The sequence below is a fragment of the Lepidothrix coronata genome, unplaced genomic scaffold (genome assembly GCF_001604755.1).
Source record: "Lepidothrix coronata isolate B3197 unplaced genomic scaffold, Lepidothrix_coronata-1.0 Scaffold106, whole genome shotgun sequence".
Classification (NCBI taxonomy): domain Eukaryota; kingdom Metazoa; phylum Chordata; class Aves; order Passeriformes; family Pipridae; genus Lepidothrix; species Lepidothrix coronata.
In genome coordinates this window covers 2,696,776-2,724,611 of record NW_016690286.1, presented here as the reverse complement: position 1 = coordinate 2,724,611, position 27,836 = coordinate 2,696,776, and the positions used below count along the sequence as shown (strand labels likewise).

Genomic DNA, 27,836 nt, shown 5'->3' with positions numbered 1-27,836 from the left:
TATCAATAAGCACTCTCTGCTTGTTTTCCCCTCTGGTGCTGATATATCTTGATTCTGTTATGTAAGGAATGTATCTAAGTAGTAAACTTGATAAAGTCCATTATTGTCAAAACTGATGTATGTTTTCCAAAAAAAGAAAAGAAATGGGGGTGGGGTGCAGTTGGAGAAGTTGCTGTTAAGCAGAGCAAAGAAATCACCTATTCAAGATCATCTTACCAGAAATGTCCATGTTGGAAATTTTGGTTATATTGATCCACGCATTAGAAGGGACAATTAACTTGGTACTATTTACTGCAGTATCAATTTACTAAGAGGACAAAGAATTTTTTTCCAAAGTTACTTTATAGCACACCCATTCCAAAAATAATAGCGAAGAAACCATTTGCTTCAGCTTTTTGATACACATTAAATAAAATGTAACATTGTTTAGTATGTAATGATACTTGAAGATTGAAGTTAGTATACAACGTATTAAATGTATTTAAGGTCACTGAAGATTCTGGTCATGTTATCTATGTATGAAAGCCTAACAGAATAGATCATAGTGGATATATCTCCCTCCCCACCGCCTGTGATACTGCTAAAGATTTCTTTGGATAGTATGAGAATTAGCTTTGGTAATGGTTTGCAGTGTTGGAATATACTTTAATTTTTTAGAAGACTAAATTGGGTTACATAACTTATTAACGAAGTAGTGATGATTCAGGTTAACTCAGAGTGGATGATTAGAAGAGAGGAGTATCAGGGATTTCTTGATCATTGCTCTTTTCACACATCCATGCCCAGATTTTTTACCCTAATTTCCCTGTAAATGGGCTAATTTTTGCATGGGCAGTTTTCATGATAGTATTACAGGGCTTGATTAGACCCTCAGAAATCCTCTGATACTCCAGCTAATTGAATGTTGAAAACCTACATAAATAACTATTGCTCAAATAATGTTTTTATTTCTTGTGGTTAAAGAGAAGATTAAATGTCTTAAGGGTAAAAAAAAAACTTTAAAAAGTGTATTTTCCCTCTAAAAATCCAATGATTTTAAAATTGCATGATCTGTTGTCTGATTTAAACATATCAGGCTGGTGGTAGTGCCTCAGGAAGGAGTAGAAGTAGCAGCATAACATGCATATCATTCAGGCTCTGACCTTTTGAGTCACTAAATCATCTAACAAGCTGAAATTTCTTTGTTACAGAAAGAGATAACAAAACTCAACACCACAGTTGACTTGCAGGGAAACTACTAACCCTATAGCTGCAGCACAATATGTGTTACAGCTGCTTTTTTTGATTACTTTTTTTCCTACTTAATTTTTTTTCTTTCGTCTCTTCTTCTCCCCCACTGGAATTTATAAAGGAATGTGGAATAGAATCATGACCATCTGAAGATTCAAGCTAATTGGGGAACAAAAGCAAGTGAAGAGCAGATGTGGTTAGTTAGCTTTGTTGCCATCTGTCACAAATAATCAGAGTAATTTTGACTGTGGCTAATATAGTCAACACAGTAGCATTCACCATAAACATTTCTCCTACTAAAAATCTACCCTATAACCTTGATTAATATTACTTGTTTTTAGTAACCCACCCTGGATCTCTCAACCTAAATTCTTGTTTCTGTCACCATAAACAATGTTTTATTTAAGTTTTACGTAATTAGTACGCATACAATTGGTAGCAGCTGTTTTTAACTGTCACTTTTTACAAAATGGTTCTAGTTTACTTCACCTTGAGGTCAGCTTTCAGCACCATATCTACTGAGAGAGAAAAGCTGAAGCAGATGCTGGAGCACGATGCATCTTCATCTCCATCTGCACAAATAGTGGGCTTGAAGAATGCCTTATCATCTGTAAGTGACATGCTGAAATTCACTGAGCTTCATTGTCATCAGATACTACTTTTAAATTTTATAGTAGATAATTTCTGATTCTTTGGTGTCTATTCTGTGCTAGAATGTGCAGAATTTAATCACAGCAAGTTCTACATGTGGTGTTTTTCAAAGACTCTTTCCTGAATGTTAAAGGTATTGTCAAACCATTGAAGTTTGAGAGATGGATTGATATAGGTATATAGTATAATCTGTATCATTTGGTGTTAAGAATCGGAGGGTTGCTGTGTGACTATGAGTCTACTTTCTTTCTAAACATTCACTGTTTAATCACCCACCTCTTGGAAAAGGTTTCCTTTTCCTTTTCTTTACCTAAACAGCACTTGAGTGTTCACTGTATGACCTGGCATAAAGTAAAGGTGAGAGTGGCTGAAAGCACTCCGCTGTCCCTTCTAATGCACGAGAGCTTCACCGTGCTGCACCAAGACACTGCAAAGCAAATTCTAGTAAAACTTGTTTACATTGACTTCCAACCTTAATTGTCTCTTAGTCCTCTAATAGCAGCGATGGAGTTGGTAGAGCAGAGTTCTAAATGACAAAAGATTGTGCTCTTTAAAAAAAGGGAGAGGGGGAGTGTTTGGTTGGTGTGCTTTATGTAATTGTTTGAGACCAGAACTTTCAGATTGGTCATGTTTCAGTGTGTCTACTGAACAGTGATCTGATTTCAGAGCAATGAAGGCCATCATTACTATGGCCTTAAAATTTCAGTGTTTATTGCAAATACCGCATCAGAGGCAGGGGAGACTCTCTGACACTGATCAGTATGATGTAGATCATCTTAGAGTTATTTCAGTATGAAAACTTCCCTTTGCTTTACAAAAGCTACATGTGGTTATGGTTTTTTAACATATCTCTTTGCCTAGACCTTTAAAGGCCATGATGTCTTCATAGCATTTAGAGAAAGCTGAAGCCTGGTGCATAATAACTATACTCGCTCACTTGCACTTCTTTGGTTTTGGCTTTCAGATGTTCCTCTTTTGATATTTGAATAGGTGACTTTTATTTTCCAGGGCTATTTGCCTACCATTTTATATCAAAAAATCAGTTTTAAGATTGCTGAACTCAGTGAACACTCAGTTTAGCATGAATTATTTTGGTTTTTTAGGCAGTGAAATTCTGTTGTCCATCTTCATCTTGTACATGTCTTTTAAAAGTAATTCTTTTAGGTCTTATCTGATACTTAATAAGCCTTTTGTAGCCAATCCAGAAGTCATCTGTGAACCTTGGCAGTTTCAGCAGAGGTTAACGCCTCTGAGGGCCTGCAGATCTGCAAAGCCATGATGCCAAATTTTCTCACCCTGTACAGCAGAGATCCTATAGGAGAAAGGAATAAGCTTTATTTGGAAACATAGGAAAGATGGATATGATAAACTTGACATATTTTGAAGACTTCCTTGCGAGAGAGTCCTGTGTTGATGACTTTGACTTCATGTTTGTTGTTGTTCATTTTATTTGTTTTCTGTACAGGAGAAACAAAAAATCAGACTCACAGGTTTAAAGCTATCAAACATAGCTCTGTTTTGCTCTTATCAACCTGACAGGGGAAGAAAAGTGAACAGATTTAAAGTGGATAAAACACCACAAAATTAGCATCTCTGGCTGTGCTTCTCCCTAATTAAGATAGTATCCTTGACCTACACACAGTCTGAGAAAAGCAAATACAGAATGAGAATAAATACAGTATTTTTGGTTTTGGGAGAGGAAGAAGAGAGCAGAAGGAAGAAAACATTCTGTAGCAAACAATGAAAATGGGAAGATGCTATTATGGGGCAGCTGTGTAAATTCTGTTTTGCACTTACCTGATGCTGTGGGTATAACACAGTGCTGAACACTTGATGCAGAAGTGCTAAACACCTGTATGGCAAATTCAGCCCACATATAGTTAAAGCCAGAAATTATTTTCTCCCCTCCATCATCACTTTGAGCTTACTTGTCTTTCCTTCTCCCAAGGTGATTTTCAACAAAAAGCACTTCCAAAATCAGAAGCATTTGTGGGATAACACGGATGTGTAAACAGCAGGGTTCTCCATGTCCTGGTATTGATTCAGATCACTGAGTCTTCAGTGTTGTTCCAAAATTAGTAACCTAGTCTTTTATTTCAGAGATATTTTCATTGCAGGCAGGGTTGCACTCTCTTCCTACAAGTCTACTTTAGTTGACATTTGTCCATCAGATGCACCCAGCATGAATAAATAACATGTAACAAGCATGAGTTTGCAGTAGAGGCTTTTTATTCTGATCATTGTTATTATAATCTGATAGGACTTGAATTGTACCTGTACCTGTGAGAATTTAAGTCTTATTTCTCTGTCAGTGGAAGGCAAAGGGAACTGTCAGTATGGAAAAATCAAATGGTTTTGGATGTGGCAAAAACTAATGTTGAGAGAGGCTCAGCTGGAAATGGAGGTGAAGGAAGGGAGCTTGAAAAGAAAAAAGATGCACAAAATTAATTTATAACTTATGAAATCAGCTTGCAAACCTTGAAATATCCCTACCATCTCTGACTTTTTTTTTTCCACTTATGTGTCTTTTCCCTCACACTGAACAAAAATAGTTTTGAGAGATAACAAGTAAGGTTTGAAGAATTTAAGGTAAATGATTTGCTGAATTGGTAAAAAATGATGTGGTGGTGTTTTATACTGCACTTTAAATACTCTTTACCCCTGTTTACACAATAAACCCACATTTGAGTTAGTTGAGAGAACTTTATATCCCCAATATTTTTGTTAAATATTCCAGGCAATAGCACAAAATACAGATCTTAAAGACCGGTTACGCAGAATACATGCCGAATCTATGATCCTTGATTCAGCATCTAATGCAAAATCAAGTCCAGATTTAGTGAAGGTGGGTATGGATTTCCTCTTTCAGTGATGTCTGTTCCTCAAGCCCCTACATCTAGACAGTGCTACATAGCTGCATCTTGTCCTTTCTTGATGTCTCCCCTGTGGTGTATCGTGTTAGCAAATCGAGTCTGCTTTTGTGGTTGTGAGTCACGTCTGATGATGCATTGTGTGATATTTGATTTCAAGGACTTTCCTTGTGAGCAGGTTTCCCGAGCACACCTTCCGTTGCCTTTTGCTACTGGCTCCTGGTGTTCTCCCTCACCTCCTGCCTGCTTCTCATTCAGCATGAACAGAGCTGCCACTTTGTTACCGTCGTGCTGCTGTTTCTATCGCCCTTAGTCCCTTGTTAACTTTCAAGTTCTGTAGACCTTTTGTTGACTGTTGAAGTATTGTTAACCCAGAATGTTGGCTACTGGTGTGGATCGTGTAAGGTTTAGAACATCTTTTAGACATTTCCATGAAAGGATCAAAGTTAATTGGACATACAAGAGCTCTTTCCACCATTTAGTTTTCTTTTTGTGAAGGCAGGAAGTCTTCTATATATCCAGTTAGCCACTTTGAGATGCACTGATGTTCAGACAGTCTTCTGGCTCACTGCAGAATGCATGTGAATATGGTGTAATTAAAAGTCATAAGATCTAAGTGTTAATGGTGTTAGTGAGGGAAGCCAGAACAGTGTTATTTCTGATGGATTTTCCTATATGTTAACTCATACAGAAACCTCTGCTGCGCTTGTAGTATAAATCTTCCATTAGAACTTGAGTGGATGTAATGCTGGGGGTTTTATATAACTAATTATTTCCTTTGCTTTTTAAAGACAGTTTAGTCATTCCATCTGTTCACTTCTGGCTTAGTTCTGTTTCAGTGGAGCTGTGTGTTGGTCATATTTAGCTGTTCAGTTTTTGGGGTTTTCTTCCTTAAGGTAGTTGATCATTCTAATGCCTTTTGCTTTTAATCCCATAAGAATTTGAACAACACTTAAACTGCTATCCAGAAAAGCATTAATGCACTGTTATTTAATTTCAGGAGTTCTTTATTTTTTTATTTAGTGGACGTCCTTGCAGTGACAGTGGATTATTTCTGAAACTTGTTCTGTGCACTATACGCACATAGAGAAATACATGACAGAAACAGATTTCAGAAAGTCCTTAGAGGTTTCATTCACAAATTCCCTCTGGTAAGGTTTGGGATGGAACTTAAAGATAAAATCATTTATACTGGAGAAGTTTAATTTTAAAATTGTTTGAGGATTGTGATACAGTAGTGCTGCTCTGAGGAAGACAGGGTCACTGCACAAAACTTGTTACTAAATAATACATCAGGTGCTATGATTGACCTGTGAAAATTGAAGCAGTGTAAGATAGTATCTCAAGCCTTTGCATAAAGGAAAAGTTTAGTTCGTCTGTTGGGTAGTTAAATTGTAATTCATCATGCCAGAGTGGGAACATGGAAGAAGACAACCTGAAACTTATGTGTTAGATATAAAAACCTACTGTTCTTTTATGAGTCTTTCCTGCTCACTTTCCTTCTCAGATTCAAAATAGTATTGGAAACAATCCCAGTAACAATGCTTATGTGTGTAAGATTTTTTTTTTATTTTTTTTTTTACTGGTAGGCTAGTGTAACTACCTTCCCACAGAAGAGACAATATTGAGGTTTCCTCTTTTTTCCCTGCTGTATCAGAAGGGGGTTTTTTTAAGTCTTTTGTATAGCAGTTTGGTTTTTTTCCATGTCACCATTATCAGCGTGTGCTGAATAACGTTCCATACAATAGTAAAACCTACCAACAGAAAAGCTTTGAAAGAAGATTTGTCAGTTTGATTATAGATTTCTCAGACTGTTCATTATGTTTTTCTGAAAATAAAATACTACAATTCCTGCAAAATTATGATAGAACAGTCATGGTAACACATTAGTAAAGCACCTCATGCCGAAAAGCAGCTAATACAGTCCTTTGGGCCAGCTTTCTCTGTATTGGTGGAGTTATCAGGAAAAACAATAGTGCTCAGTGTTCTCCAACTTTTTTACTGTATCCACAGAATGAGCCAAGTCTCACTGGTCACCTCACCTTTGCTAGGCCACATTTTGGAACTTTGCTTACACCAATCTGTAGAGCTTCTATGGGAGGAGTTATCAAGATCTCTGTGGCAGAGATTGTGCCTCCAACAGCAAAAGCAATTCCGCTGATATGGTTTTGATAGTGTGTTGGTTTTGGATAACATGGGAGATATCTCCGGCGTGGATATAAAGGAAAGCTTTCCGAAGAACATCATAGAAAATTAGTGAAGAAAAAGAGCTAGGAAAACACTCTATTATAAAGAAAGTAACTTTACCCCTCTGAATTTTGTACACCGCGGTACTGCAGGCTTTGCAATAAAGCAAGGGTTAGGGAGGAAAAGACTGATTCATTTGCCAAGATCAGAAAGGAGCGTGAATCTAGGATGTAATATAAAGATGTGGGAGTTTTGTCCTTTTGTGGGCTTTTTGATGATACACTTTTATATATCTGGCTAAATCATTAAAATAGCAAAACATTTTGACATGCAGCACATAACTGATTTACTGAATAGGCATTGCTTTTTTTGCCTTCTTTTTTCCTTCTTCTCTTTGATTTGTTTTACTTTGGTCTTAAATCCCTCTTTGAAACACATGTTACCTTTCACTTAAATTGGAGAGGAGCACGTGCAATCTTCTCCCAGTGTTTTACAGCCCTTCAAGTTATGTGATTGTGGAATTGCATGCATAAATGTTGTTTGTGGTACTTCCCCTCTCAAAATTTTTTCTTTCTTTTAAACAGGAAAATTCAAGAGAAGAAGGCAGAGGTCTTGTTCACCAGGTCTCCAATGAAAGCAGACTGTCTATAGCTGACTCTCTCACAGAATTTTTTGATGCACAGGAAGTCCTACTGTCTGCTAGTTCTTCAGAAAATGAGGTCTGAGCAATAAGATTGATATCATTCTGAAGTAGTTTCTTATCTGCTAATTGACATGTAGTCTTTCTGAGTGCCAACTGTACATTAGAATTCCAGAAAATTTGAATTTTCAAAATATTTGGAAAGTAATATGCCACTTGTGTTTATTTTCTGTCATTGTCTCTTCACAGTAAGGTGTAGCAATTATTCTGGAGAACTCTTATATACACATCGAGGCAGATGGCAATTAGGTAGCTACTATGCAGATACTGCGTATATTCTATTGTCTGCCTTCAGTCATTATACAGGTGCTTAGGGAGTCACATCACAGAAATAGTTATTCATAGCTGTCCTTGTGGTATCTGTAGGTATCTCGTGGCTGATGTCGTGCACTTTGAAATTTATTAGCTCATTTTGTCACCTCTTTTGAGTTCCGTAACAACCTTGGTCTTTGATATGAGGAAAGCTTGGTCTTCTTAGCTATGAGGCCAAGAAGACCAAGTGTGTCTCCACTAAAAGAGTAGTTGAATTTTCAGTGATGATGATATCTCCTAAACTCAGTGGTGTCTTCTTAGGGGTTTGTAGCATTTTTCTGTAGTACTGAAAATGGTTCAAATATATTAAAACGATAATTGCAGTGGACAGTAACAATTTTCTCATGCATATGGGGTTATTTTAATGAATGAGTATAATCTTGCTTTTTTCCCCCACACTCAGGTATCGGATGATGACTCGTATGTAAGTGATATCAGTGATAATGTCTCAGAAGATAACCTAAGCAATGACATGGAGAATGAAAGACAAACTTTAGGTAAGTTCATTTTTTTCTTACACCATGTTTTGAGAATTTTCTTTGTTTCTGTTTGGTTGGGATACTTTTTTTTCTTCTCTTACTAGATAATTAGGTATTATAGGTTTTGAGATGTAAACAGCCTGTGTTTTTTCTCTTTAACCTCAGATTTTTTTTGAACAACAGATTCTGGCTAAACTGTTTAACAGGGCCTCGTTATCGTTGATTAAGCAGGATAGTGGTTCTGTATCAGCAGGAAAACACTTATTTTCTTGACTTCTTTGGTGCAGCTCCCACTCCCTCTCAGTTTCACATGGCCACAGGATTTTTCAAAGTAGCAAGGCCTAACTGATTTTTTTTTCAAAAAGTAATTTTCTTCTTGTCACTGTTTTTTCAGTCTGCAATTTAACCACCCCATTCAGAATTGTGTTGTTTTAGCAGAACTCATGTTTAAAGGAATGTGAGAATAATTGCACACTGGCAGGCCTGGTGCGTGTTTTAATCATGATAGTCTTGTTAGTACATATGCTAATTTAATTGTCTTTCAAATTAGAAAAAGATTCAAAAAAAGAGGGAGAAGAATTGATCATAACAAACTGATCAGCTTTGTGCCTTGAACTCCTTTCAGCTAACCACAATGTTCTTCCCACTCTAACAATGTATTTTTATCTTCAAAACTGCTGAACACTGATTTCTCACTAGCAACTGTTTCCTGATCATCTCCAAGGACCCGCAGATCCCTGTGAACCTGGGTAGTTCGATATGCCTGGAGAATTGTTGTATTTTGTAACTGTTCAAAAATGAAGAGTTTGTTGTTTTGTTTTTTTTTTTTTTTGTAAGATAGGAAAGAATACAGATTTATTTCATATCATGATGAGGACCTTAGAAAACTGTACTGGTGTGACTGTTCATCTTCTTGTAACAAAGGCTGTCACTGAAGCTCTTCTGTATCAGCAGTACCTCCGCGTGCTTCTGGTACCTGCTATTTCTGTGCTTTGGGCAGCCTGCCACTGCCATTAATAGAAAGCTGAGTGTCTTTTTTCTACAGGGCTTTAGCTGCACCATAAATTGTGTGATTATGATAAAATCCTCTGGCCACTGTAAGGTAGAAGGTCAGACCAGATGTTGATAATGGTCCAGTTTGGCCTTAAAGGTCACTGTGTCTAGCTGGAAGTCAGATGTACGAATCTCCTTAAGTATTGATGCTGTCTATTTGTCACAGCTCTTGCAAACCAGAACTGCAGAGGCTTTTCTGTAATGGGGGGTGGGCAAATTTCAGTGTATAGAAAATTTGGTATCTGAATATCTTAGTTCTTACTCTACTCTGTTTTTTCACCATTTTACCCCACTTAACGGGCTACTGCAGAATATGTAAATAAGTCAGTTAGTAGCCGGAATCCCATTTCTGGGATCCCTTGTAATCAAGCATTTACCTCCTTCTCCAGGTATCTCTTCATTCCTGAGGTATCTAAGGGAACATCCTTGGTTTTGGCCTCTTCTGATATTAAATAAATTCTTCCAATAGGGAAGTATAGGAGCCAATCTTTTACTTCTCAACAGTATAATTGTTTCAGATAGATTTTTTGATTCATAGTGCCCATGCCATTTTTATGCAAAAAGAAAGATACAGGCAAGGGACTGCAAATAGTTCACCTGTCCTTTTTACAGTAACTCAGCCACATAAGCTATTAGGACTGCTAGTTTGCAAGTGGCAGGAAAGATGGAAACTTCTTTCTCAAAATTTTGAGGCTGCTGATTACACTTTAAAATCTCCATGTGAGGTGTGGGCTAGCAGGCACGGAGAAGCTTGTCCTTGGGGTTGTCTGTCACTGCTGGAAGCACTGCTGACACCATGCTTATGTCAGTGGAACAGCAGAAGAAATGCTTTTTGAAATTGTGCTTTTTAAGGGCAGGGATGCTTTGGGCATGTGCAGCACAGAAGAGACGTGCTGCCCAGTGTGGTTTTAATTCCTCTGAGACAAAGCTGTGTGAGGAAAGCCAGGAAAGGATGGGGTTGACAGACGGAGGCTATGCCCGAGGGTCTCCAAACAGTAAGTGATTCTAAGGCAGCAGCTTACTAGGTGCTCCTAAGGATGTGTAAAGATAAAATATGTTCCTGTAGTGGCAAACACATTCCTCTCTGAAACGAAAGTGATGTACAGCTAAGCAATGTAATCACTTCAGACTAGTGCCTGTTGCAGAAGCTTGTAGCTCTATTTGGATCCTGCTACAAATCATTTCATGGCACACTTAGAACTATTTATCGTGTTCCAATGGCCTTGATGTAGCAACACAGATTTCAGATTTTCATTTCAAGGACTCTTGACTCGAGTATTTTTATTTTTTTTTATCTTTAGCAAACCCATAGCTCCACAGTTTCCTCAGCTTTTCCACCTTTAAAACACATCATTTCTCCATCACTGTATGGGCGTATCTCAAACCTAACGTCACTAAAAAAGTTTAAATGCTATAGGAACACTGTGGAAAAGTCTGCATGTAAATTTGTGTGCAGTAAATTTCCCTGGTAGGAGTATTCAAAAAAGTAGGAAAAGATCAGTAGGAGTTGTTATTATCCCTAAATCTGTAAGTTACATCTCGCCTTCTGAGAAGTGTCAATTTAATTGAAGCTCTGTCAAGGAAGGAGGTTTTATGTCCCTCAAACAGATAGGAATCCATCTCTGTTACAAATAAAATGGTTACAATATTTACTCTTTCAAATTCAATGGAAAGTCTGAGTCTTTTCTTACATCCTTTAAGGGGAAGGAAGGTAATTTTTTTTACTCATCTTTTGTACCTGGCATTTACCTCAGTTAAAATACATAAAATCCTGTTCTTAATTTTGTCATTTTTAAAACAGGCTATCTTCAAACCACAAGTGAAATACTTGAATGAATTGTGGGTGGAAGGAAGTTTTGACAGAAGAAAAGATGGTTACATTTTAATGTATGTGTGCAAGGGGGATGAAACTAAGTAAGTGTGAATTGACTTGTTCTGCCACTTCCTTTTCAGACTGTATTTCTGAAAGAGGAATTGGATGCAATTCTAAACGGAGAACGTGTTTACCAGCTCCATGTCCTAATACGAGTAACATCAGCCTATGGAATATCCTGAGAAACAACATCGGAAAGGATCTCTCCAAAGTGGCCATGCCCGTTGAATTAAATGAGCCGCTTAACACCCTTCAGCGTCTCTGCGAGGAGCTGGAGTACAGTGAACTACTGGATAAAGCAGCACACACACCAAACCCATTTGAACGGATGGTAAAAACGTTATTCCAAATACTGGGTAACATTCAGTATAATTGCAATAGAGTAAATATAAAAACAGTGCTAAAGAAATGAAGATGTTCGGTTGCATTTTTCTGTTTCTCTCAGCTGAGAGAGGCAAACTCTCCAAATGTGTGCCTGTACATATTTACATAGCCACTGCTTTTGACTCCTCTACATCATTTCTGTTGCCTTTTCAGGAAGCCTCTCTTTTCTCAAGTACCTTGCTGTTCTGCAAGTTTAAACAGAAAAGGAGCTTACTTCTGTTTTGCAGCTCTCGCTCTGTAAGATTAAAAATTTACAGCAAAAAGGGAGGAGAGGATTGAGTATAAAAACTACAATTTCTCTTTTTTTAAGGGTGTCTGATCTGGTAACATTTGTACACAGAGGATGCTGGATCTTCCAGCCCTACAAAACTGTGATATCTCTGTATTAACTAAATGAGCTCAATACTTTTTATGAACTGGTTTTCTGAAGTTTTGGGGTTGATCCAAAATGTTCAGGATCTCAAAACCAGGCAATACAATTGTATGTTGGGTACAATAATGGTGTCATCTTCTGCCAGTGCAGAACTCTGAATTCTGCACTTGAAAAAAACAAGAGAAAAATGCATTTCAATTGTTCTGCTTCCAGGTGTACAAGAGCTACTTAATATGTAAGCCCATAAATAAAGGATTAGAAACTCCCTAAATTCTCTTAAAAGGAAGATAAAGATTTTCCCATAAACTGAATTAAGCTTTTTCAACTCAATATATCTTATCTTAAAATAAGGTTATAAATGAATGTAAATAGTCATGTTACAAGTACTTTCTGAAAAGCCTCTGCCTCATTCTGGCAGTCTCAAGGGTTACAATATAGGGTCTGTTCCCAGGGTGTGGCTGTTCACTGGGGTTTTCCAGTCCATAGTTTCTTTTGTTCTCTTGAGAACATATGCTAACAGGAAAAGGAAATGAGCAGTAGTTTTTCATAGGGGAGTGAAAAGAAGCTTTTTCCCAAGCTTCTGGAAATTACATCAGAAAGGAGTAATTTTTGCCTTTGAGAAATTCCTGAGGCGAAATTATTTCTGGATGTTACATAGTAATTGCAATAGTTCATAAAAGAGACTTTCTTAAGTGGATTTGGCTTCTGAAACTGTGAAAGGAGAACATCTACACCTTCATAAGATGAGGAAAAGGAAATGAAAGCAGAAAAATAGTACAAAAAAGACTTGAATGAAACAACCCCAAATTCTAAATCCTCGTGTTTAGAAGGAATTGTGCTTGAGCTGACTTGGGTTACCTGTGTCTCAGTCCTAATCAAGAACAGTTTCATGATTAAGTCATAGCACACAGTAGATAAAAGATAATCTAATTCAAACTGCCTTAGAAATAGCAAGCTTGGTGAAAATTCATCCAATGCTTCCTGTGCCATGTTTAGATAAAGGATAGTTGGTAGATCTATGGAATCACAGACTATAACTATAAAAGTCAGTTATTATACAAAATCTAACACTGATTTTTAAGGTTACTGCTTTGAGCTCTGTTGCAGAATGCTAAGCTGTTTCAAACACTTTTCAGAAATGCTTTTTTTGATTGATGAGATTTGCAGTGTTTGACACTAATAATTCCATTCCTGGACTATTGACTGACTCTCTGAAAACTGAATAATTCTCTGATGTGTGAACTAGGGCTTAACTTGCAGGAGACATGCACGTGTATAGTTTTGCAAATGATGGGAAAAATACAGAATCTGATGTTAGGATAACTTTTTTTTTCATTTCTGTCATAAATTAGTTAATCAAAATGCAAAACATGTTCTTCCCAGGTGTACATAGCTGCATTTGCAGTCTCTGCGTATGCATCCAGTTACTACCGAGCTGGAAGTAAGCCATTTAATCCTGTACTTGGAGAAACCTATGAATGTATTCGTGAAGATAAGGGTTTCCAGTTCTTTGCAGAACAGGTATTGTATGCTGCAACCCCTAGAATTGCTACTTGATACGTTGCATCATTCTAAATGTGTTTCTGGAATCCCCTGGAATTCATGGCAAAATACAAAATTACTTTACATAACCTGAGCCCAGCAAAAATCAAGGGATGTTGCTGAATTATAAATGAAGGAAATTGTTTTTTTTTGAGGAAAGTCTGCTAAGTCTGGCATGGAACGTGACAACCAACAGCTGACACTCAAGAAGCAAAGGCTGGCAGGCTGCCTGCTCCAGTAACTAGATAACTTGGTTAAATAGAGTGCAATTCCTCATGCTGAAATCTGATCAGGACTGCAACAAGCATTTACATTCTTGCCATTTTCTTTTGTGTGTGATCATTACAAGTACTGTATCTTCAGCTATTTAATATCGTCTTTTATAACAAATATATCCCTTGTGTGAGTCAATCAACCACAAGTATTTTCTATGGCACCATAAATATTTCTGCTTCCTCTACAAATACTTTTGTAGGCTAAGCCTTTCATATCTGGTACCACAGCTGAGTAGGTGAAAGATGTATACAGCCCATCATGGTCTGAGTGTTTATGAAGTGTTTTCTCAGTAGGAGAAAAATTGTTAAGTATGGATGAAAAATATTAAATTTAAACAAGCCAAGTTACCAAAATTGCTAAGCTTGAAACATATGTTAAAGAGGTATAAAACTTAAATATCTGATGCCTAGGAAAGTAAGAATGATTGAAAGGTGTCTAATTCTGTCTAGACATAACAAAAAAAAGTACATTGTGCAGAGGTGTACAACCCAGAAATTTGATCAGAGAAAGACTTCTAAGAGCCTTTATGAAATGGAAAGTATTTTTGACCAGCTCTGAAGGTACAGCATTTTGCACAATATGTTGTAGAGCTGACAAAAAGGAGTGCTCTGTGATGTTTCCTTGGTCTCAGGAAATGCCACAAGCAAGAGCAAAAATAAGGAGAGGGGAAAAAAACCCAACAGAAAGAAAAACATTCAAAGCACGAATCAAATTTAAAGTTCAAGCAGAGTATCTGGTTCTTCACTGTGCTACTTCAGTAGTAAGATTACATGTACAGAGCACTGCAGTTACCAGTGTAACATCAAATTGGAGTAACAAAGGTGAAAATGGTTGATACTGCACTTAACGTTACACTGAATTAAAAGGAGAAATTTTCACCTGAATTTTGGATAAATCAGTACGAAGGCTACTTTTTATAAGCAGGATTTTTAATACATGAGGAGGCTTGGGCTGTATTGTTCTAATACATGAAAAAAGTGACGTGAGTTTATAGAGTGGTAAAGTTACTGTAAGAGTATGCAGTAGATAAATATTAGGAAGGGAGGAAATAAATTTCATGCAGCCTGCAAGTATTAAATATTTCTCTTTGCATCAGGAGCAGTTGCTTATTGCTTATGCAATACATAATTTTTTAGTGTGGATAATATGTAATCCGTAGAATAGACAAAATGTATAAAATAACAAAGATTCTGATCTATTACTAGAGTGAGTTTAGAATAACTCCTCTTAGCACCATGACCTTACTCTGGAATTATAACAGTTTAAGTGAGAGCCAAGTTTAACCCATGTATTATAGTGACATCTGGGGTTAATCTAGGTACAGTATGTAAGAGTGAGTGATGCTCTTGGTGGATTAGGCCATAGCTGAGAGTAATTAGTACTTTTATCTTTCTTTTTAAACCAAGTAGAGGATTTCAATAAATAACTGGAAGCCTGTGGAAAAAATGCTCAATAACGGATTTGCAAAGTGAGTAACAAAGAAGAAAGTAAAACTGCATTTGAGCCATGTAGGTGGTTAAGAAATTAAATTCATAGTGGGAAATAGCAATTTGACTTGAAAATAGAGTTGCCCAAAGGACTGTAGGCATCAAAGCGCTGGTCCTGATCTGTTGTTAGTGTTCAGCCAGAGGGGAGAATTCTAAGGCAAGGAGTAGTGGCTGCTTTCACTTTGTGCAGTTTTTTTATTTACTATTGCATTTGAATAGTCTGCATTGTGTATTTGTTTATTTACTCTCAGTCCTTGCTTTGCTCTTTTGGTGGTTGCCCTAATTCATGTACAGCCATCACCCAAAGCTGATGAAATGCAGTGTACGTGGTTAGAGTTTAGAAACACCTGGGGTGTCACTACTGCAGTGGAAGGGGTTGCTGGATGGAATTTTGTGGCTTGATTTCTCCACCTGTGGCCCCCTCAGAGATGCTGATTGCTGTCTCCTCCCTCATAGTCAGGGATTTGTGGTTATTTACTGTACAGAAGCTTTAGGCCCTTTGTTGTGTGGGGGTTTTTTGTTTGTTTGTTTTAATTTGTCTGTGTGCTCAAAGTGTGGCTTAATCTATTAAGAAGTCCTAAGGGTAAATTTAATTATCACCTTACAAACAATGTATAAAATATATAGCTAGATTTTCATTCAAACAAAATTCACAGGCCTTTTAAAATAAGTGTTTCCCATTTCTTTCAAGGCTTCTTAAGCCTCAGTACCTTATTAATCTCACTGCCTCCCCCTTCAGGGCACAACTGCAAAGGGAAAGTAAATGTTCAAATTGTAAACACCGTATGGGAGTGAAAGGGGAAAAAAACCAAAAAACACAAACCAAAATGACAGTTCAAGGGTTAATATGTTCATCTTTCCCCCCCCCCCTTTTATGTCTTGTTAGGTCAGTCACCATCCACCTATTTCTGCATGCCATGCTGAATCTGTGAATTTTGCTTTTTGGCAAGGTAACTCTTCAGTCTCTCATTTACTTTTATAGTGTTCATAATATTTTCATTGTATGTCTAACACAAAATATGCAGAAATTAGGAAAAGTTGAAATTCCTTCTTTAAGTGTATTAGCATGCCTTTAAGAAATGCTAACCTATACTTACTTGCATGCTTCTTACTTGGATTTTCTGCTATTATAAAAAAGTTCAAAGTGTTTTGGTTTGGTTTGGCTTTTTATATATAACATTGATTATTCTTTTAATGTAAAAATGTCTGCAGTTCTTAAAAATCAGGGGGTTTTGGATGTGTGTGTGGTTTTTTTAGTAAAGAAGAATTGTACCTCAAGCTATTTATAAAACAAACAATCTAGAAGACAGCATGAAAAAACCTACAAGTTAAATCGTGAACCTTGGCAAATCTTGTAAACCTGTTCTGAAAGTAATTCTCAAAAATGGGTTTAACAGCAAGGGAAAATACATTTACATGCTGGCATTATTACAGTATGTAAGATTTTGTGCTGTGTAACTCCTAACATTGTTTCAAAAGACATGTGTTGAAGCTTTGTTTGCTGTGTAATGCTGGTGAAGATGTCAGCCAGTAATAGTACCTTGTGTGGTTAGATAATTTTGGAGTGTACACAAAACATAACTATGCCTTTTAACTCAGTTAAAATCCTTCACCTAGAGGTTTGTCAATTCACAATGTAGCCATATTATAATCTTTTTTTTATGATTGACTCTGCTGACTTGATTATAGTTATTACAGATGTAGCCATAAAGAACAGAAATTGGAACCCATTAGTCTGAGTTTTATTATTCCATGTAATTCTTTGCTTTGTAAGCAAATATAGAGACACAAGAATCCTTTTGTTGTTAGCCAAAAAGCTAAGATGACCAAAAATATATTCAGTAACTGAATACTGTATAAATAAGACTAGATAGCAGCCTGTCTTAATAAAAATAGATGAGACTGATTTGTTTAACAAATCTTGACAACTGTTATCACTCAAATATTTTAACACTTCCATTTAGAGAAAAAAGGTCTGCTGTAATAATGAGAGCTGAGAATCTGTTTAATGAGAAAGAGTCTGAGATTTGGTCTTGATGAGCACTGGAGAATCGATCAGGGTATGGTAGGATTTAGGTTTTCTTGTTTGTTATGTTTTTGAATGCGGTTAGCTGAGCTTACAGGAGGTCTAGACAGTGACTTTTTTCCATAGCAAAGGCAATTTTTAAATGCTGTGATCTCTTGTAATGGGGTTATATTAACTTATGTGTAGAAAGATTAACATCAAGTTAATCATAAAGGCAGCTTGTCAGTGAATTTAGTTCTTTCTGTATGCAAAGATCTTTTTACTTGCTGTATTACCTTTTCAGCTGAAAAGGAGATAGTACTCCGCAACATTGCCAGAGTAGTGCTGTCATCCCACCAGAAACAGACCTTAGTTCATGTGTTTCAATATCAATAAATCTCTTGATCATTTCTAGTGAACTAGAAGACTGAGTTCTGACAGGGACAGATATTTTGGAAGTAGCTTTTCATGACTTAGGAAGCTGACTCTGCAAAACAGTGTCGACACATGAGCAATGGAAATTAAGAAAGTTCCAGCTATTACAACGTCTGTGCCTGAATTAGTCTGAGCATATCTTTGAAATAACACTTTGCTTTTCTCTGCTGTCGTAAAATTCTTGCATGATCAAGTTGCACACTGGTTCCCAAGATGTCTCCCACATACTGATCACTGTGGGACAGCTTTGCCATCTGTGAGAACACAGAATGTGAAACAGTCTGGTAATGCATTTAAACTGTTAAACTCAGCAGGGTTTGCTGGTTTGTTCTTTCTCTTCCATCCCACTGCAGAAGAGAGAAAGCTAGTACAGAATTCAGCTCAACAATGTCATACTCTAGGTAGTGTTGGACCTGTTATTGGGCGGTGTAGGAATCACAACAGAATTGCTGTCACTGAAGATGCTGACTAAGCATCAAACTTCAAAACAGGAAAAAAACCCAAAAGGTCCTTCTCTCAAGTGATAAGAAAAGGATCATTTTTTTTTCCATTCTACCTTATGTCCCATTCCAGTCTTTGCAATGGCAGTCAGCTTGGTGTGGCTCAGTCATCACTTGTACATATATACTTGGCAGATACGTAATCTCCTAACTGTGGTTTGAGCATCTATCTCACAGCCACCATAACAGCTTCCCCCCAGAATTGCACGGGAAACAGTGTTTTGTTTTCCTTGTGCTAGAACTAACATCTTTTTGAGACTAGAGTTGAATTTTCCCCTCTTTTTCAGATTGTGTAGGAAATGGAGTTCCTGGTGTCTGATATAGGAAAGGTACTATTCCCCTGAGCTCTGAAGTTATTATGGAAGTTACTATCTGATTATCTAGCCCAGTTTAACTCTAAACCCCTTTTGCCATGCTTCTCTATGTTTCTTGCTTCTCTATGTTTCTTTCTCCTCCAGGTGTTTTTGCTCAATAAATTTGGTTAAACTTGCATTGAGTTTTCTTATCTTTTTGTTTGTTTTTTTTTTTTTTTAAGAAATGATGTGACTAGGACGTCTTTCTGTGATTCAGTCAAGATTTTAAAAGGACAGTTAAACTTATAGAGGAAGTTAGACTAAATCCCTCTGTAATTTTGTGCCTTTTGAAACATTCTTTGACCTCTTCACTGTGGATGTTCTTGTTATACTTTTGTATTTGAAATTCTGCTTTTGTTTTTGAAAATGTCTGCATTCATTCACTAGCAACTGAATTGTAGACAAGTATATGCTGCCTATAGCTTTTCAAATTCCTTTCTTTTGAAAAAGTTTTTGAGAGGACTTTAAACATCTGTTACTTTGCTATTTTAATAATAATATAATGAAAATCAAACAAAACAAGCAAACAACAAAAAAACCAACAACCAGTGTTCGAAGGTCCACAGCATTCTTTGAGCACTTATGTTGCACTTTGTTATTTTGAATTCCTTGACAATAAAGTAGAACTCAGGAACAGACTGATTCATCCATGCCTATGACTAAACCTATCTTTTTTTTTTCTTCTTCCTGTTTCAGATGTAAGATGGAAAAACAAATTCTGGGGAAAGTCCATGGAAATTGTTCCAGTTGGTACAACACATGTAACTCTTCCAGCGTAAGTGCTGCAGTTGTGCATTGCTGTTCACACATAGGCACAGATGTGCTTGCACACACTGAAGCCACATTTATCCAGATGAAAACAAGCTGTGCTGTGCTTTGTTAGACTTCTAGAAGAACTGGTGACTATGATTTAATTCAAAAAGAAAAGGGGGGAAAGGGGAAGAAGAAGAACCCCACCAAACCAAAACCAGAAGCATAAATCAGAAGCACTAACTCTTCCAAAAGTTATAACAAACATTGAAAAAAAAAAATCACTACTGTGTGCCTTGAAAAAAGAAAAGTTGGTATTTTCATACTTCAGTTGAATTTCAACCTTTATGCATTTTAAAGTCACAGAGCAAAACTGCTTCGTAGAGGAAGCTACAAATTATTTTGCTTGAATATGGGTTTGGGGGAATGGATGTTGTTGTTGTTCCTGTCTTTGTACCTATATTTATATGGACCCTGACACGATGGGGTCCTGGACTGCAGTGAGGTCAACAGCCATCACCACTGCAGAAATAATTATTGTAGGTGATAAATAGAACCAGTTACATATCTGGTATTTATTATCCAAGGAAGTAAGCAGCCACTGTAGTTAAGTGTTGAGTATAGTTTTTTGTTTTGTTTTGTTTGTGGTTTTGTTTGTTTGCTTTTTTTTAATAAAAATCTGTAATGTTCCTATGCTGGCTTGTCAAAGTGCCCATTATTGATCAACAATTAAAATCCCTTAAAATTTGGCCTATATCTATCATGTTTGCAGAACCAGAGATCTAAAGGTTGAGTAATGTTCCAATTAAATCTGTTTTCCAAAGAAAGAGTACAAAACTAATTATTTTACCAATTTAAAAAAAAGGAATAAAAATAGTTCAAGAACGTAGCACTCATCAAACTAAGGGACTAAGCATGCATTTTTCTTTTAAGTGGATAAAATTGTGATATCATAAGGTGTTATCCAAAAGATAATGTATAAACCATGTTATGTTCATAGCAGCTAGCCTAAGTTGTGGAATGAAAGGTTTTTAGGATGTGAATGAGGGTTCAGAAGCAAGATAACTAATATTAGAACTCATAATGGGCTGATGAACTGGAAAATAATCTGATTTATATGTGATCTCCATGTGCTGGTTTCTATCCCTGTGTATTTGATATAGAATTAGGTACAGAAAAGGTACTAAGGCTATAGGGAAAAATAAAGCATTAGTATTAAGGTTAATTTTGGAGCAATTACAGGTTTTTAGCATTTGTGATAGACCATGTGACCTGCATAGTTAGGGGCAGAAAAACAAGTTACTGTGGGGTAAATTGGTCACGTATCTGCTGGTCTGTTAAAACTGTCTTTGTGTGTGTGCTCTTATAAAGCAGTAAGTGAAAGCAAGGGATGAATAGGAGGTAAGGACAGATTCCAATATCTCCATGGAATGTGTGTGAAGCAGTTGCTATGGGGAAACTGGTGCTTTCTAAGTTTATCCTTTACCTTACCAGTAGTGACTTGGCTATTCGTACCCAGAACAAATTGTAGAATATGTCTTCATGAAACTTACCTCGATGTTTTATAAAGCTGTTTTATAAGAACACCTACTTCTTTAATAAAAGGTAGAATGTTGTGCTACCTTATTGGCATTTGTTCATCTCTCCCTGTCTGCTATCTTCCAGTGTGCAACTGCATCTTGAAGTAGCTGGTGAGAAGTTTTGCTCTTGCCTAAAGCAAAAACATAGGCTCAGCCTTGAGAGCTTGAGCCAAGCTCATCCCACTCACTAAGTCGTCAGATGACTCTGGTGGCCCATGTCCTTGTGTTTTCTGTTGTCACTGTGTTACAAGCTGTGAAATGGGCATTTCAGACAGTAGAAGCCATTAGAATGATTTCTTTTGGAAACTTAAAACTGGTAAAGAAGGATAAGTAAATTGAGAGAAATCTGAATTCAAGACCAAAGTTTATAGCAGATGCAAAAAAGGTTTTGTGGGAGACAGGATTACTGTCATAGGGTTTGTTTTGAGAAGGTGTGGAACAAGAAAATGAGGCATTCCAGGAAAAAAAAATGTATTTTGAGTTTCTTTGATCAAGTTTTCTGCAAATATTTTCACAAGTTTATGAGCTCATTTGAACATGACACATGATTTTTCTTGTGTGTATTTTTCCTTACAGTTTTAAAGACCATTTTGCATGGAACAAGGTGACATCTTGCATCCATAACATCTTAAGTGGGCAGAGATGGATTGAACACTATGGAGAGATCATCATCAAAAATCTTAATGATGACACTTGCCACTGCAAACTGACTTTCATAAAGGTAACCACAGCAATGTTGGCAGTGTCTTTTCTAACAGACACAGCAGTGGGTGGATATGCTCTCTGATGAAGCTCAGTACTACTGTTTACAAGCTTGTAATTACTTGTGATTCTGAGCAACTTTAATTCTGAAGGAATTGCCGTTTACTAGGCAGAGCCAGACAAGAAAGAGAAACAATAGCTTTCTCAGGTGATTTCACTGGCGTTAAGGAAAAGTATGGAGAAAGGAAAGGAAGAAATATCATGGAAAACTTACTCTATGGGAGACATAGGCACAAACTGTCTACTGACAGTGGTTTACCACATGCCTCCTGCTAACCCACTGGCATGTGCTGTGGTTATATTCATTCAACAGCTGTAGGTTATGGTGTTACTCAAAGCTTTTTCTTCACTACAAGGCCTCAAGATACAACTTCTTCAGGAATTGTCCTTAGAACTGAAATCAAATTTGGGTTTTGGTAATAGATGTCTTCTTCTTCTTCTTAATAAAGGAAATCGATGAAAATACAAAGCCATGCTAAAATTTCTAACCCGAGGAATAGTTTTGCAAAGCATGCTAGGAGACTTACCTTAACCTGCATTTTCTGTGTCTGATTGCTGGAGAAAGGCTGTGCTTTACACAGAACAGACCATACAGATACAAGGAATTACTTCAGTGTACCTATGCAGCATGGTGCTCAGCAGCAGGAGGAAAGTTTTCTTATTTGTTTTCCTGAATATCTAGTGCTTTCTAAGAAGTATTAGGGTGATTATTTTTTTCAAACACTTATTTGAAAATACTGTAATGTAGTTTCAGAGCTGCAGTAGATGTTTAGAGTTCAAATTTTAAAGACTGAGAGCCTACAAATCTCACGCTTTTGATATTGTAAATTGTCTAAATGGGAGATTAAAGTATCAGTTCCTTCTCGTCCTCTTCTGCAAATTTGGGGAAGATGTAGATAACTAAGTTGGGAGTCCGTGTCTACTGTCATTGGACAAAATTCAAGATCAGCTATGCTTTGCATAGTACTGTCCCTAAAAAAGTTAAACCACGTAAATACGATTCTCAATGTTAGTATTTTAACAAGCTGATTAATAGTACTAACAGCAGTTGTTTGCATATGATATTTTAATGCACACCTAAATTAATAGTTTTCATTTCAGAAAACTGCTCTACAGCATGGTGCTACTGGCATGGCAAAATGAGCCACACTTGAGCTCTTATGCACCCTTTTTCCCTTGTTCCTTTTAATTCTAGGCGAAGTACTGGAATCCAAACGCACATGAGATTGAAGGCAGTGTCATGGATAAAGCTGGGAAAGTTGTGCATCGACTCTTTGGGAAGTGGCATGAAAGTTTATACTGTGGAACAACTTCATCTTCAAACTGCATATGGAGAGCAAGTTAGTGATCAGAACAGCTGTTGTGCAGGAACTGAGATCTGCTTGAGAAAGAGCTTACTGTTTTTATTTCTTTACTAGGCCTCAATTTCTTTTTATTTCTCTGTAAAATATTAGATTTTTGTCAAGCATTTAGAATTTAGACCAGAAGAACATCATTTAAATAATATGGAGAACTTAATCCTGTGGCTTCCTGCATTTTCGCCATTCTCCCTCATTTTCGTATTTGGGCATGAAGTAGGTATTGAGGACTCTAACAGGAGGGAAATAAAAAAAAGGAACAAACCCCTCCACTGCTTGTATAAAGAAGTGTCATATATTTCATGTGTTAAACATTGGAGGATAGCCCACAAAGCTCAGTTCTGTAATGACAACCATAACTGAACTCCTCCCAAACTCGTGGGATTTTGTCTACTGTAGTTTGAAAAAGCACTATGATAATAGTATGGCCTTCATCACAGTTGTGCTCTGATTCAGCTGAGAGAACAGAAATCTGTCTTGTTGCAGAGCAATTATCAAGGGGGATATTCTCTTTTGTTACATTATTAAAAACCTCTTGTTCCCGCAGAACTGAGGCTGTGGATCAAGGATAAACAAATGACTGAAGGGAGCTTGGAATTTTTATTCTAAAGATAATAACATTTACTTGGAATTCTGAATGTACTCTTTTCTTCTGTAGATCCAATGCCTAAAGATTATGAACAATGGTATGGATTTACTCAATTTGCACTGGAATTAAATGAATTGGACCTTCAAACTAAGTCATTACTCCCATCCACTGATACACGTTTTAGACCAGACCAAAGGTAAAAAGTTTTAAATGTCTTCCTAAAATTGTTCTTAATCTTCCATACAGTCACTTTGGCCTAAACTCAGACTATTTTGAGTTAGTTTTCCTTAAGTGCTTTTTGATAGTGTAGTTGTCTGCAGATGTAGCCGTTTGCCTTTGAAACACTGTGAACTACCTGCCATAAAACGGGGGAGAGGAACACCAATTGTGTCTTGTATTGCTACTGCTACAGGTTTCTAGAGGAAGGGAATATTGAAGGAGCTGAAATACAAAAGCAGAGGATTGAGCAGCTACAGAGAGAACGACGGAAGGTGCTAGAAGAAAACAATCTAGAGCATCAGCCTAGATTTTTCAGGTACTATATAATATTTAGCATATGCTGTCATTTATTGAAATTCCTAATTATAGATCTGATTATGAATTATCATGGAGCAGGCTCCAAATTTTTCCAGGTTTCTTCTAGATACTCGTTTTTTTATACCATACTCCAGTAGCATACTCCAGACTTAGTTAAAACTCAGAATTATATATTACCTTTTCATTAGTGCATCCTTGAATTTCTTTTTAATTTTTTTGCCTTGATGGCGATTGATACTTATTCTACATTTGAATCTGCCTGACTGACAGAATCTTTGATTCTTTCAAACAAGGTGAAATAGCTGGATTTATCTTAATTATCTCTGCTGAACTTCAGTTAAATTCAGGGGGATTGCCTGGTGCAGAAGTATGCTGAGTTGGAGCCTTTCATTTCCAGTGCTGTTTTCAAACAGGTTTCCCCTATTTTATGGGGAGAGAATTATCATTCTGAGGGCACTTTATTTCTTGCTGTTGTAAATTAATTAAACAGGAGACTTCAGCCATTGAAAGACAAAAATGAAAGCCAGTGGGGATGTGGTCTTTTGCCCTCCAACTTCTCTCTTCTCCTGCAGTGAAAGAGTTGGAGCCAAGGTGAATGCTGTATGGGCCTATGTATCACAGTTAACAGATTGGGATTCTATTTTTTCTGAATAGATATATACTGTACTTCTGAGGAACACAGAAATGTTTATAATAGGTATAAATAGGTGCAAAAAGAGAATGGTTCAGACCACTAGATATCTGATAAGCTGGTGAGCTAACTCATCATTTGCCAATCACACCTACTAAAGAGAAGCAAATACTACTTTCAGCAGGATAGAGGCAGTCTAATACTTTGTGATTGTATATTCACAATGAGAATTGTGAATAAGGATCAGCATTTAAATCCTTACAATGAGGATTTGAAAACGGAGTTTTGTTCTGTAGATTTAAATAGTGGAATAAAGAATTTAATTACTATATAGCAAAAGTATTAGAGCAGATATAAATTAATGCATTTGGCTTTTCAATAGTGATTTCTCTCTGCCACAAGCCTTGATTTTCTTAAAAGAATAATTAGCGATTGTGCCAAACATGTTGTGCACTAGATTAAAAGCAGACTGATTTTTTGGCTCTTGACTGAGAGCTTTAGGCTCTCTTTATGCAATAAACATGGTGAGCCATCTCTGGACAGGTAGAAGTCAAGTTTCCCCTCAAAGCTGCTTTTGAGACCATGAAATAAACCTGGGCTGTAGTTTTAAGTACCAAGCACAGACATATGACAGTGAAAGTGAATAGTGGGTTATTGAGATGCATCTCTCAATGTGCAGACATACCTGTTCGACTCTTCATGCTATATTGGCTTGTTTGCAGGCTGTAATGAGTGGCACTGCACCTGGTTCATGGGCTGGATTGGGTATCTGTGCATAGTACTACACTGCATTACACAGCATATATATGGAAAATATAAGCTTTACTTTTAAGATATTTATTTAACCTTTGACAGGAAATCCAATGATGACTCCTGGGTGAGCAATGGAACCTACATGGACCTTAGAAAAGAACCTGGTTTTTCCAAACTGGACAATCCTGTCCTCTGGTGAAAGAGGAGCTAAGTGAAGATATTCTGTGCTGTATTCTTGGATCTGATTCAAAAGACATATATGTAAAATATAACTATATATATCTATATATACACATATATATATACACACACACACACATAGTGTATGTGTGGGGTGTGTGTATGTGTGCAAATGTGCATATCTTCAAAATTGTGCTTAAGTTAGAATCTCATAATTAATTTGTTTCCTTTACTCGACTATTGCAATGATTGTTTGAATGTATAAATACCCTAACTTCTTTTTATAAAATATTTAATAAATAGTCCTGAATGTAAACAGTGAGAGGGAAAAGAGGAGCTTTTACACTACTTTTTCAATGTGTAATAACATCAGCTGTGAGTTAACTTATGCCTTATTAAATTGCATTGGAGGCAGTAGCATCAGCATCTCCTAGCTGTGCTGAGGAATCAGAGTGCAAGCCTTAGTAACTCAAACTGTAGGTTGGATTCCACAGTGCAATGAGTAGTTCAGCTGTCTCTGGGCAGGTATAAATTGCTAAAACAAGATTACCAGCTGGTGCTGGAATCTGAATATGATCTTTTGCTGCCTGTAGAAAAGATTTAAATAAGCTTTTGTTTCTAATAACTTTCTTCTTAGTATTATGGAGGAGGTAGTTCTGAGCTTGCGTCAGTGGTTCTACTGCCTTATACATAAGTTGTACCAGGTTAAATGTAGTGCTAGAAATTCAGGAATCGCCAAAATTTTCCACTGGGAAAAATTTCCACTTCAAATTTATAGCCCCTAACAGGGCAAGAGGAGGAGATTATTGTATATACTGCTTGAGCACTGAGTAGATGAAGAAGCTCTCTCTCTTTCCAGTAAGTGAAATCTATACAGAGCACGAAATCCTGTGCTTCCATAGCTTCATTTGTTTTTATTAACCTAAAAATTGCAACAGTAAAACTTTTTAAAAAGTAAGCAAACTGATTGTTTTAAGCTAGAAATTTTTTCCTAGTATTTTGATATTTTCTACCTCTTAAGAAATAAACAACATATTTTAGATCTTATATTTAAAAAACTACCATCTGCCTTATGGAGAAGTGTATGGAGTCTTTGATATTCCTCTGTTTGTTTGTTATTTTCAGATAAATATTGAAGTGTCTTGCACTAAATCAATTGCATCCCTTTCCTATAATTTTATATGTATGGCTTGATTTGTGAAGCTACTAAACCATAGGTCAGAAATTGAGCAGGAAAAAAATGTAGCACTTTTGAATGAATATTATAGAGATGGGCAGTATTTTTTGGGTTTTTTCCATCAAATCACAATGTCACAGTCATTAACAGAATAATTTGCACTCCTACCTATCTGCAACTCAAGCCTGATCCATGATTCTTCAAGTCTGTTCTGTGTGTCTGTGTCTCTGGCAACAATGCAGTTTCCATGTGATAGGTCTATATCCTGTCACCACCCCCTTTTATTTTTCTTCCATGCCACTGTAATGGCATGAAACAAATACAAAAGCTGGCATGTTAAACTGGCTTATGACTGGAACACTTGGATGTGGCGGGGATAAGGTAGACTCCTAGGCAGACAGACTAGTAGCTTAGAAAAGCTTGCACTTTACTGCAACTGTGCTGCATTGTCCTAGAGAAAACCCATTAAAAATGGATCCATGTAGTATATGTAAGATGAAGGAAAAACTATGAAGGTTTTCCATTTTAAACAAAATCTGTAATGTCAGATTAGATGTATATTTGAATTTTCTTTCTGTTACCTTAAAGCCTCATTGTCTCAGAGGCAGATGAATGCTCTTTCACTATTTTTCACTTTGCCCAGGAACTCTGCCTCACTATAATTTCTGTAATTTATTACCAAAGAAGTTAGCATAATTATTTATATTTAATATGTCTTTTTAAGACTTGACTACCATGCCAACAGCTTACAACAAGGCAAGGTTCACATTTATATGAAGACAAAATCTGGGCTTTGATTCCAAAGGAAA

At 36.7% G+C, this 27,836-nt stretch overlaps 1 protein-coding gene across 1 annotated transcript in view; it reads left to right on the top strand.

Moving 5' to 3' along the window:
• The window catches only part of OSBPL3 (oxysterol binding protein like 3), a 79,792-nt gene extending 53,342 nt beyond the window's left edge, over nt 1-26,450 (top strand). Inside the window, exons 11-23 of the mRNA XM_017823906.1 lie at nt 1,710-1,840; nt 4,619-4,726; nt 7,523-7,657; nt 8,354-8,447; nt 11,436-11,686; nt 13,496-13,633; nt 16,304-16,367; nt 19,407-19,485; nt 21,617-21,761; nt 22,998-23,142; nt 23,819-23,945; nt 24,162-24,284; nt 25,773-26,450. Of these exons, the coding sequence (XP_017679395.1) occupies nt 1,710-1,840; nt 4,619-4,726; nt 7,523-7,657; nt 8,354-8,447; nt 11,436-11,686; nt 13,496-13,633; nt 16,304-16,367; nt 19,407-19,485; nt 21,617-21,761; nt 22,998-23,142; nt 23,819-23,945; nt 24,162-24,284; nt 25,773-25,869 (1,637 nt within the window). The 3' untranslated portion in view covers nt 25,870-26,450. The remainder of the gene's footprint in view (nt 1-1,709; nt 1,841-4,618; nt 4,727-7,522; nt 7,658-8,353; nt 8,448-11,435; nt 11,687-13,495; nt 13,634-16,303; nt 16,368-19,406; nt 19,486-21,616; nt 21,762-22,997; nt 23,143-23,818; nt 23,946-24,161; nt 24,285-25,772) is intronic.
• Nucleotides 26,451-27,836: the final 1,386 nt, after the last annotated feature.